At 49.0% G+C, this 12,524-nt stretch overlaps 1 protein-coding gene across 1 annotated transcript in view; it reads right to left on the bottom strand.

Moving 5' to 3' along the window:
- Positions 1-2,819: 2,819 nt before the first annotated feature.
- Positions 2,820-12,524, bottom strand: part of LOC308644775 (putative adhesion G protein-coupled receptor E4P) — a 30,540-nt gene continuing 20,835 nt past the window's right edge. Inside the window, exons 12-17 of the mRNA XM_081286451.1 lie at positions 9,018-9,253; positions 7,101-7,167; positions 6,464-6,555; positions 5,049-5,229; positions 4,007-4,102; positions 2,820-3,555 (exon numbers count right to left, since the gene is read on the bottom strand). Coding sequence (XP_081142577.1) covers positions 3,520-3,555; positions 4,007-4,102; positions 5,049-5,229; positions 6,464-6,555; positions 7,101-7,167; positions 9,018-9,253 — 708 coding nt within the window. The 3' untranslated portion in view covers positions 2,820-3,519. The remainder of the gene's footprint in view (positions 3,556-4,006; positions 4,103-5,048; positions 5,230-6,463; positions 6,556-7,100; positions 7,168-9,017; positions 9,254-12,524) is intronic.

Below are 12,524 nucleotides of genomic sequence, written 5' to 3'. Positions count from 1 at the left end.
CTTGGATGCCCACCAGTGTCTGGAAGAGTCATTCACCCCAGTCACATGCAGATCACCCCCTTAGAGGCCACCTCCCTCCTGGCCATGCGGGGGCCACAGGTGTGTACAGTGGCCACTGCCTGAACAAGCTTCATCAGCAGGGGTCTCTCTCACTCTCCCGGAGACACACGGGATGTCCTGGTATTTAGTGATACAGGCATCCCCGTGTTTGTAGTTCCCAACTGTCACCGCGTGGCACCAGCCTAGGTGGCCATCAACAGACAGACAAGTGAGTTAAGGAAATGTGGCGAGTAGGCACAGAGGAGCTCAGCCAAAACCAACAGGAAAATGATGTCATTTGCAGCAAAATGGGTGGAGCGAGAGAGCCTCGTGTTACGTGAAAGAATCCAGACTCAGAAGGTCAAGGGTCATGTTTGCTCTCATACGTGGACGTGCAAGAGAAGAAACGGGAAAGTGAACGTCGTGAAAAGAGAAGGGACCAGCAGAGTAGAGAAAGGGCATCTCGAGGGGGAGGGAGGGAAGGGAGGGGAGGGAGCGAACTTGACCAGATGAGCAGGCACAAGTGGGCCTCAGTGAGTCTCACTACTGGGCATAATTACAGTGGACCAATAAAAAAAATTTTTAATAATTTTTTGCTAAAAATGTATATTATGTTGAGGCATAAAGGTTAAAAATGAAATTGACTTTTATCATTCTTGGTTCACTTTTCCACAATAGGGAAATAGAAGTCACAAGATTACACTCACCAAATTCCTTCTTTGTAGTTATTCAAAATCAAATTTCCATCAAGAGCCTCCTACCAAGAAAACCTGATGATCCCAACGCTGCGCACCGGAGCTCATCCAGCGTTCACTCCCAGGCCCCTTGAGGACCCGTGTTCAAGTTGGATGTGGAATAGAAGCCACGGATTTGCACAAACTCAAGTCCACCATCATGGAATGAATAGTTATTGCATGACTATTGAGCCAGGCATCCTGCTGCCTACAGTGTGCTAAAGGGAACACAGAATATGGAGAATGTGAAAATACACTGCTTTATTCTCTGGACACTGAGAACTGTATTCAGCTCACAGGCTCTGCTCGCATATTTACAAGGCTTCTGTCTCCTCCAGATTGTTCAAATGCCAACCAGCAGCAAATGCTCATTGACCACACGTGGGTTTGCTGTGGCCTCGCCACACCTGCACGCAAGATGCTCTGATGGTACCACCTCCCCTTAACACTCTCCTGCCCTGCCCTGGTCTCGTCCCCTTCCCTAGCAGCCCTGTTCTGCATTCAGGTTGCTTCCCCACCCCAACCCGGATCCCACACATGAGCAACAGTGACACTGTCCTTCTGAGCCTGGCTTCCTTTTGCTTAACATCAGTCCTCCAGCTCCATCCATCTTCCTGCACCTGACCTGTCTCCCTGTTCTTGGTGGCTGAGCCCACTGCGCTCACGTCCACATTTGCTCTGTCCAGTGTTCTGAGAGGCAGCCAGGCTGACTCCACAACTTGGACTTTTTAAACTTGTTGCCTCTTCTAACATTTCAGGATAGCTGGTTTCAGAACGGTTCAAAGAAAGGTAGAATCAACAGTTACCTAGTTCTTCAAAATTAAGTGACAAGGTTACATGCTAGTGACAGACATTACTATTACACAGATTTAATCCCAGAAAGTAGCTGTGGGTCTGATTCTGCCGTCAAATGCACACTGAAAGGCTGTTCTTCCCCAGTTTCCCGTTCGAAGCCACCTCGTAAGTCTGTGGTTAACACTGCCACTTTGTTGTTGGCTGGGAGCCAGTCCCTGCATCCGGGCTCTTCACCAGCTTTGTTCCCCGGGGAATGTTTGGAAGACAGTTCTGGTTGTCATGACTGGTGAAAACTGTCTCCAGCATCTAGTTAATAGAAAATTGCTTATTTGGGAGCAAATAATGCTAAAAACAGCCCCTTCCAAATAAGCAATTATCCAGCCTGAACTATGGGTACTGCCGAGCACTTTGGAAATAACAATTAGATGAAGGCAAAGAGCAATTAATTGACCATATTTTTCATATTTGCTTCCAAGAAGTTTATAACCCAGGGAGTTGTGACCAGCACTCACACATGCCAGCATCTGTGACACAGGGCATGGCATGTGAGGGGCAGGTCAGGCTGTCCAGACCTTAGTGAGCTGAGCAGCCAAGGCAGAGTCCCTCGGGAGTCTGAATGAGGAAAAGGTTTAGAAAGGGGAGGCCAATGGCTCTCTAAGAGAAGACCAGGGATGGGAGAGGGAGGGAGGAGAGGAGCAGCCTTGGTGTGTGGGGGGGAGACGTCCAACACAGAAGCCAGCGCGAGAGCTGGCCTGCTTTTTTGTCCACTTGCGACCTAGACCAGAGAGCATCAGCAGCAAGAGGGGACCATGGACCGGCACTCGCCGCCCGCCCAGGAAGGTTGGTTGCATTGTTTGGAAGTTTTATTCATCCAAGTCCTGACATCGCACAGTATAAAACATTGCTCTGCATACACACAGTTCAAAAATATGCAATGCCCCTGAACTGTAACCTTAAGGGAATCACATAATGGTAAAGCCAGCAGGGAGAGGTGGTCACAGCCTGGTCACATTGTTGCCACGAGCAGATGATATTTGAGCTCATTAAGCAATAAAAGCCACATTCATCCGTCCATGACCCCAAAACACACATCAAACCACCAAATCTCAATTTATTTGAAATTTCCTCAAGTAAACTCTGGTGACTCTTGCATGTGATTTTAACGTGGACAGTCGTTATAATTTAAAACATTTTTGAAAAATGTCCTCTGATAAAGTCTGGTGACCATGATGGGTTGATTAGTGTGCTGAAACAAATACACCCCAAAATCAATAATGTTGGAGAAGAAATGAGAAATGGAGAATCAAAACAAATAGCGCCAAGCCCTTGCCGTGGCGGGCTGAGACTTGTGAAAAGCGACACTAGGAGACAAGATGGTCTTTAGCCCAGGTATACATGTAGGTTCAAAGATTCACCTGGCAAAGAAAGTTGGGGTGGTGGCAGTGACTTGCCCAGGATTTCTCCTGACAATGTGTCCCTAGACAAGGGTGGTGGCTGCTTCTGCCCTGTAGGAATTCAGCCCCCATTTCTGTGTTTCCATATGGGCTGTGTGGAAACAGCGCTCCAGCGCTGGTACAAGACCTCGACACCAGCAGAGAAGCCAGAGGGGGTTTGTGAGGGGCCTCCAGACCCCAGCTCCGGCATCCCAGGCAAGGTGGCAACGGCTGGAGGAAGAAAATCCACCAACTTTCCCCCTCAGTGAAAAGCATCTTTCCAACACCTCGTTGCACTTAATTGCACATGAATGTGGGTGCCATACCTCCTGCATACCCCGTTCTTTCTCTGGAAAGAAAAGCCAAAATAGCCAAGTGCAGACTTTTCATGGGAAGGGAGAGAGGGTGGTGTTAGTGTAGTCACTGTGCAGCCACATGAGCGTGTGGACACAAGCCAGTTCTCAGTCCCCAGCTGAGGAGCGGGGAGGAGCTGCATCAGTCAGATGGACAGGGTGTCTTCAGTGACCGAGTTCCGAGGACTTCCCTGGCTCCTCCTACAAGGCAGAGGGCAGGGGAGGTAACAAGGAGAGAGGAGAAATTCATCCCTCAGAAATTAACCAAAACTTCCAGCTTCCCTAGAGACCAGCTAGGAATTCTGCAAGGCCCAAAGCTCCGTAAGGGCATCACGATACCTGAGAGCCTTTGGCTCATTTTAAGAGTCACCCCGGTTCTTCCCCTTGCCCTCCCTCCCCGTCCCCAGCCCCTCGCCGTGCTCTCGTGGTCTTCTCCTGTTCACTGGTTGGTCTGTTAATTGGTGCAGTAAGTTATGTATAGAAGTGGGATTCACTGTCATCCATCCAAAGATGTACGTGGAGAGTTTCATCCTGCGGCTCCTCCCCTTCCCACCCCCACCCCTCGACCGTCCTCCACTTTACTGCCTCCCCTTCTCTCTTCACAAGTTCCCCCATTTTTGGACCTTTTCACAGACATTGATATTGGGCTTACCATTCTGGTGTGGGTAGTGGAGCGAGACATCTCTGTACTTTCCGTTTCAACACCCCTCTGCACCCTGCTAAACCACTTCTTGTATTCCATTCGCACCTAGAAGTTTGAGAAATAGAGGAGCTTGTGTTACAGACAGAGCTTGGGCCAAGAGAACGCTGATGACATCGGACACCATAAGGACTTGATATATGATGATGATGCAGGTGATAATGAAGGTGATGGTGATGGTGGTGATGGTGGTGATGGTGGTGATGGTGGTGATGGTGGTGATGGTGGTGATGGTGGTGATGGTCGTGATGGTCGTGATGGTAATCCTCAACAGTTAGAGGTACGCATCATTAATTTGCAGATGAGAAAATTGAGGTTCAAGGAGAACAGGCATACTGCCCAAGGTTACATAGCAACCTACTCGGTAGTAGACCCGGGATTAGTGATAAAGTCTCTCTGAGCTTGTGGTAGATTTACCAAATATTCCAGTGTCCCTCCTCATTACAGGAGGATTATTCATCCCCTCCCTGGTGAGCTCAAATATAACCATGCAGTTTCCTTTGAACAATGAAATGGTAGCAGAATAGATGGACGTGTTCCACAGCCAAGCAGAAATATTAAGTGGGGTAAGCCTCATTTGGTTGTGATCTCTTTTCTCTCTGCCATGAGACCAACAATATTGTAGGCAGGGAGCCATACCATAGCCTGAGTGAAGACCATGTAGACCAAGCCATACTCATGCAGCATAAACAAGAAATGAACTTTTATCACTGTAAAACACTGAGACGGCGAGCGGGGGGTATTAGGAAAGGACTATTTGTTAATACAGCATAGTCTACCTTATCCCGACTGACACATGTTTTTAAGAGATATGTCAGGATGCTAAATGGGTGAAACCCCGAGGGCACAGCATGCTCAATGAGCCCCCGAACCCCCTTCTCAAATACAAGGCAACATCTCAGTACAAATATGAAAGGCCAAGGAAAGGCAAGAATGCACACAGCCATTCAATAGGACGAGGGGCTAGGCTGGGAAGACCAACACTTAGTCTTACCTGGCGATTAAGGAGGCAGTGAACCACGAAGAGCAAAACCCCCTGCAGGACATTGGTGATGGTGAACAGGTAGGCAATGACCAATCCCACCGTCTGCCCAACTTCTTCAACCATGAAGAAACCAAGGCTCCAGGAACACCCCAGCACAAACAGCTGAGCAATGGCCTTAAATGTCATGACCCTGGGGAAAGAGCAACAGTAGCTACAGCTTAACTGAACACGGCGAGTTTGGTGAGCACAGGGCCTCATCTAACCCGATAGCAACCTTCAGTTAGTGACTGACACAAGGTCTGCACAGCCTGAGGGTCAGGCAGGTGATGGTGATGGTTCTCAAACACCTCTGCTAAGAATAATGCTTTCTCCCACCCTCGGAAATGATTTTTCTGCAAAGTCTTCTACGTGGCCTTACTGGAAGATCTGCAGAAATGCCTTCTAAAATTTGTGTTGAAAGATTTTGGATGAGAGTGATGTCCTGTCTTCAGAACACAATGCAACAAAGAAAAATAGTATTCGATAAGATGGAGTGGGGCTGCCCTGGCCACTGGCTGGGAGAGATGGCACGTGAGTGTGTGTGTGTACACATGTGTGAAGCATGAACCTTCACTTGCACATACACACACAGGGGATGGGGAAACAGCAAGAAGAGAGAGGCTGACGCTCCAGGACTGAGAAAACGGAGGACAAAGTGATGTTAAGTTGGTCGATAAGTGGATGAGACCAAAGTCAAGGCCCAAGGCTGGAGAGATTCTGCTGCAAGTTGTACCCATATCCCTGCCACTCTCGGGGAAGCGGGGCAGTTGGTTGGTTGGCTCATAATGGCCGTGGGAAGAGTAATGTCCACCTCATAGGCTGGAGTTTATTGGTAAAGGCCAGTATCTACCCTTGTTATGATGGAGAATTTAGATGGCACCACTGAGAACAGTTTCTACAATCAAGGAGAGTGGGTTCCAGAGGTAGTGGACTCTCAGAGGTTAGAAAAAGGATAATATTGATACTCTAGCTAGCAATTCAATATGAAGAATGTTATACCAAGGAGACATTCAATCAATGTTTCTTGAATAAACAAATAAAGCAATGGATCAAACTATCTGAAAATCATGGTGTTTACTTCTTTTGGGGAGGGGGTCAGGGGGCATTTCTGGACTTGAAACTAGGCATTTGTTTGTGTTAAGCAAGGCCAGGCCTCCACCACCAAATGTCCACAGCCCAGTTTGTACTTCTGTAAATTGTCCCTCTTTGTCAGGAATGAGAAGAACGTCTGACTTTTGTCTGGGGCAGAACCCAGGGCCTCTGTGTCTACACCAGCACCAACTACCACTGGACTACACGCCCGGCCCCGTGTCATGTTTGTGAATAGGCTTACTCTTTCCTGCCGGACAAATCCGTGGCTGTCACCAATTCCAGTAACTTCTTACCTGGTGTCCTGAATGGTGGAAACCTCTTTATTGAGGGAGGAAAGTTTGCTTCTCAAAATCCACAGAATTTGGAAGTACAACACCAAGTTTATCTGTGGAAACAGCATAGAAAAAAAAATGGCTTGGAATTTTCTTTCAATTCCATTTCAAACAACCCAACTTGAACTGGAGCTGAGAATCTTTTTCCCAAAGGACACCAGCTCCGTAGGGTCACCAGGGACATGCTCAGGTCTATCACGTGCTGCCCAGGGCTCAGTCCTGCAGTGCTCCATAACTTATCATCCAAATGACACCCGGAGAGGGGGAGGCTGCTACCGACACCTACACCAGGCAGCAGGTGTAACCGGGATGTTCCTGGCAAACAGAAGACTGGGTTGTTCTGTGCATTTTATTGAATGAATGAGTGCAGGGCTTTCTAAAGGCTGCAAATGCAGCAAAGGGCTATGTTATTCAAAGAACAGCTGGTGCACTAGGAGAAAGCCATGGCAACACTGATGGCAATATTTTCAGAAACGGAGTTTGGTCATGTTGAGCTGCATTTTCTTATCTTTATCTCATTTCCACTTTAGCTGATAAGAAACACTCTCTATGCTAGGTCAACTCAGGGCCAGCATGCCCATAAATAACTGCCACCTACCAAGATAATGAGGGCCACTGGCCCCATGAAGCTCCAGATGAATCCTTCATCGAGCTTGAGCCAGCAGCTGTGGAGCAAAAGGCAAGCATTAGCTGGGCTTCCTCCAGAGGGGAAGGGGTTTACATAGAGGCTCCTGGAGCAAGATCCCAGCAGCACAAAGAGCCACTGAGTTCAGACCTCAGACTTCAGGCTTTAGACATTGACCTCATCTGACACGAGCTGTGTGCACCGAGTTTTGGCTTCCCTAAGTGTAAAGTGCGACTAATCAAAGCACTGGGAGATTAAGTGGCTGTGCACTAAGGCTTGAAGTCAGGTAACACCAGTGATCCAACCTTGCCTTTCTTCAATACTGCACTGGCTATTCTGGGTCTTCTTCCTCTTCCATGTAAACTTTAGAATCAGTTCATCAATATCCAGAAATACTTTGGTGAGCTTTGGATTGGGAAGGTGTCAGATCTACAGACTTAAGTGGGAAGAACTGACGTCTTGACTGCGCTGAACCCTCCTATCCATGAACATGGGATATCCTCTCCATTTATTTCAATCTTCTTTGACTGCCCTCACTAGAGTGTTGTAGTTTCCTCACACAGAACTTGTACGAAAGATTAGATGTAATTGTGTGTGAAGCTCAGGTTCCGTCAATGTAGTTACTATGGCAATAATGATTGTCATAAGGAGACAGAGAGTAAAAAACAATAATTTAACTATTACCATAAAATAACCAACACTAATTGAACATTCATATCTGAAGCTCTGTTGCTCAACCACTGTGTGTCCTGTCATGACGGATGTTGGTAAAGGTAGTATAATTTATTCTAGAAGGAGACCTGGCAGTGTGAATCTGGAAAAAATAACAAGCTTCAGCTAACAGGGGGCAGAAAAACTTCCACACCTAAGTTCTAGCACAAGGATTGCAAACTAGAAGCCCCGGGCTGAATCTAAACTACCACTGTCTTTTTGAAACACAGCTGCACTCTTTCGTTTGCATACTGTCAATGGCTGCTCTCACAGTAGAAAAAGGCAATCCCGAGGGGTTGCCACAGCAACCATAGGACCTGCAAATCCGAAAATAGTTACAGTCAGTCCCCTGATGGCAAAAGCTCATCCGCTTCTGCTCTTCCCTACAGTTTGATCTCCTGGATGATCCTGGCAGGGTACAGGATTCAAACTAGAGGCAGGGCATCTCCTTCAATTCAAGAGGGACAATATCGCGCAGGATGTGCCGGAGCATGCACAACCCCTTCCCAACCCAAGCACCACCACCAATGTCAGCTGCTCCGAGACACTGTTCTGCACAGAGCTCTGCAAACCTCTGCCGCGAGGCAGCAGCAGAACACGGCTGCTGAGGGCACCGCCTGGGAATTCTGGCTTCCTCCCTTTGTAACTCTGAACTTGGGGAAAAGCATGAAGTGCGGAAAACCCCAGATGCCTGTGCATGGGGTAGTGAACTGACAAGTTCATATTCGGTCAGGGTGAGAATGACATGAGCTGCCACATACAGGAAGCATGATCTCCGAGCTGTCACCGGCCTTTGAAAGTTGTGTCAGTGGTTATTCTTTGTGGTTTGGAAATTAATCTCAACCCATTCCACCTATTTTTTTTTCAAACTCCTACCGAACACATTGCCCTCAGGTTCTGTGTGGAGCCATGGATTTGCTTTACCTCTCCCTAAGTTTCCAGAAGTTGTATTCAAATTTTTGTGTGCATATGAATTGGTTGGGGGAATGGTTTTCTGGTCTTCATTATCAATGGGATCTAACCCCAGAGATGGTGACAACCACTGCTCTAGGAATTTCCAAAGTAAAACAGTACTGGGGCTTCAAGGAGGACTGGTTTGAAGAATGATTCACCATTTTCATTTCTAAGCTCACGTGGACTGCAAATACCCTTCCCACCACAAACACACATGGCGCTTACTGAGTATATGTGCCATAGTTTTGGTGTCCAACTATCGCGGACACAGTGACAATCACAGCTGGGATGCCGTAGCCCAGGGGGTACATGAACCTCTTCTTGAATCTTCCCGAGCTGGTGTAGTTGGCCACTTTGAGATTCCTGACGGTGAGGAAGAGGTGTAGTCCTTCCAGGAGCATCCAGAAGAAGGAGGCCAGGTAGAGGTAGTGCAGCACCCCTGCAATGATGGAGCACAGCATCTGGAAGGGAGAGAGGAGCTGGCTGGGGCCACCGGCGGCTGCACCTGACTGTCCTCAGCACGCACCATTCCCTGGGTGCCCGCTGGGAGTGTCAGTTTGAGTACCTGTACAATACATTTCTTGGGAACTTCTGCTGGCCATCGAAATTTGCTCTCTGAATGCACACAGCAGGCCAGAAATACCAAGGAACAAACGAGTGGGGAGCACCCGCCAGGGTCCTAACGGAGGAGAGTGTGCTGATAAACTCTGCACATGCGCCCTACACTGCCCCCGGAGGTCCTACTGGAATTAACCTCCAGTGGCCACAGCGGAAACTCACCCATTGGTTGGCTTTCTGTCCATCTGTCTCATTTCCCCTCTCGGGTCAATGCAGCCTAGATCAGTTCCAAACAAATAACAACTCACACTCAAATTTCCACTGCAGGATCCGTCTTTACACAGAACATTAGCAAGTCCATGGAGAGCCGGCACGCACCCTGCACCGCAGCAGCCTCAGTACAAGTAAATGAATTTTTAGGACAACCTTACTTCACATTCCATAGATGGGCTCAATGGGGTCATAAGCCAAAGACATTCATAAACAATAGACACTGGTGGATTTCCAAGCGTGTGTCCACTTTTGATCTAGAAACATCTGAAGTACCACACTTTGGAAAGCACTTTACTAATTTATACATATATATGAATTTTATGTGTATATATACAGCCTTTGAGGGACACTTATCCAAATCACAGCACCTAGGAAAGTGGCATTTCCTTTTCTGCTTGAATAACAATCTTATATGTTCAGAAAGGCAGGGGAAACCGTGGTGAGCACGAAGGGGGGAAAATGGAAGACGCAGCAGAGAACCAAAGCAATTTATTCACAGTTTCCCGCCACTCCCTGGTTAGAGAGAGACTGAATTTTTTCTGATTTAATGACAGAAATTTAATGCTCCTTTTTCATCTTTGTTTAATTTCATGGGTCAATCTGGCTGAGCCACACTGCCCAAATATATGGCCAAACATTGTTCTAGATGTTTCTGTGAATGTTTGCAGATGGGATTACCATTTAAGTTGGTGAGCTATGAGAAGAAGCAGATTGGCCGCCACAATGTGGGTGGGCTGTGTCCTATCAGTTGAAAGCATGAGTAGAAGAAAGCCTGGGTGTCCCTAGGCTAGAAGGAATCTGCCAGCAGGCAGCCTTCAGACCAGAATGGCAGGATCCTCTGGGTCTCCAGCCTCCTGGCTCACCCTATGGCTTCTGGATTTGACAGCCGCTCGTTCGTAAAGCAGATCCCTCCCTCTCTACTCTTAGGCACATTCTACAGCCTCTGTTTCCTGGAGAACTTTGGCCACCACAACCTCCTAATTACCAAGTCCAGCAGACTCTACTTGACCTCTGGGAAGAACTCAGCTCGCCTCGTTGACAGTTCTTGTCCTTTGGCTCCAGGATACCTTCTGTTCAGGAATTCTCCTGACTCTGCTCATCTGTGAATATCTGGGCAAATCTCGCTGTTCTGAGTGTTTAGGTGTTGGTCTTCCACAAACTCCAGCCTGGATCCTCCTCACATCGCCCTGTACACCCTGAGCTCACCAACGCCTGTCCTGAACTGCCTCCTTTGTGGAGGACATCCTGAGGTCACCCACACCCCAGTCTCTCGGGGATGGAGGCTCCTGCTCCCAATTGTCCTTGTGTGTCTCAGTCCCACGTCCCCCCAGCACACCTCACTAGCAAATGCAGGCAGGGGAGCGTTGTCTTAAGTTTGGGTTTATTTTTGGTGGAACGTGATGACAGTGCGTGTCTGTGGGTACAACGCTTACGTTGTGTAATGTGGTCAAAGGTCATCACGTCCGGGTGATCAGCACGTCAGTCACCTTACTCATGTGCGTGTCTTTGCCGGGAAGGTGCTGACCACCCTCTCCTCCTGTTATTTTAAATGTGCACGGTGCTAGCTGTGGTCACCCTGCTGTGCAGTACCACAGCGGGACTTGGCGTCCCCGAGTCTGTCACACTGCAATGTCCTCTCTGCCCTCAGACCTTTCGCTGCAGCTTAGTGAACGACATCACCAACCCCCTCACCAGTCTCCCAAACCGAAAGCCTCAGACAGGACACGGCTACTTCTGCTTTCTCCCAAGCACGCCACTTCGGCGCCCATGGAGGCGCTGAGTCCTAACCACGGCACTTTACATTTCTTCTGTCCAACTCGCCCCCCCCCCCCCCGCCCCTCGGTTCCCACTCTGCCACCTCCTAGCGAGCCAGCCTCGCCCCTCCACGTTCTTTCCGCTGCTAGTTTCCTCTCACCCCACTTTCCTTCTCCTTCCCTGCGTCCACCTGCAGCAGGACCCAAGAAGCTGCCCTCTGGCTGTGGGCCAGCTCCGGCCGGTCATCTGTTTGTGTACCTCAGGTCGCTAGCACACACCAGGCCTATGGGCTGGCTACATCCCGGCAGCCATGGTGCCACAGACGCAGGTGAAGCTGCACAGCCCGGGCCACGGGTGCGCAGAGCTGGAGGCGGCACTGTCTGGCCCTGCACAGAACTGGGCCAACCTGGAGGACGAAGCCCAATCCTGGCCTTTCCGGCTCCAGAGCCATGGACTCCCCACATTCTCCCTGGAGGTTCCCTCGGATGCCCATTCAAACTGGACGGGCCACAGCCTCCTGGAACTCAGAAGGAGGGTGGCCAGTCAGTAAGGAAGCCAGCTGACCAGTGGGCCCAAGGCACAGGCCAAATACTTCACACGCCCCCAAATCCTCTGCTGACTCCCGCTTCAGATCCTCCAGGTCCGTGGTTTCTACTCCCTGGAAGCCTTTCTTCTGCCCTTGACCCGTGAGCCCCAGTTTACCCTTGAGAGCCCTCGCACAGCCCGCTGTAAAGTGTGTCTCCGAGTCTCCGGCTGGTCGTACACTTGTGTGAGTCCAGAACTAGACACCTCGGAGCTCAGACCTGCACTTCACGGGCCACACCCAGTCCAGAAGAACCTTCATGCTCTCAACAGCACCAGCTCTTAAAATGTAAAAGCTTAAGACGACAAGATGCCATCTCAAAATAAAAAATAATAAAGGACTAGGGAGACAGATCGCTGGTACAGCAGCCCTGGGTTCGATCCCCAGTGCCAAACTGGAAGAAAAAAAAAAAGAGCAGGGTCTTAATACTTTATTTCCATTGGCCAGATTAGGTCACATGGCCCAACCTCACTGCAAAGGACACTGGGAAAAGCTGTCAGTCTCCTTCAGTGTCCTCCACACCTGGCAAACTCATCCACCTGATTGCCACTGAGTCACCTCAT

The sequence above is a fragment of the Spermophilus citellus genome (assembly GCF_964194105.1).
Source record: "Spermophilus citellus genome assembly, chromosome: 3".
NCBI classification, from domain to species: Eukaryota; Metazoa; Chordata; class Mammalia; order Rodentia; family Sciuridae; genus Spermophilus; species Spermophilus citellus.
Note: the sequence above shows the minus strand (reverse complement) of the source record. Positions and strands in the feature narration are given on the sequence as shown.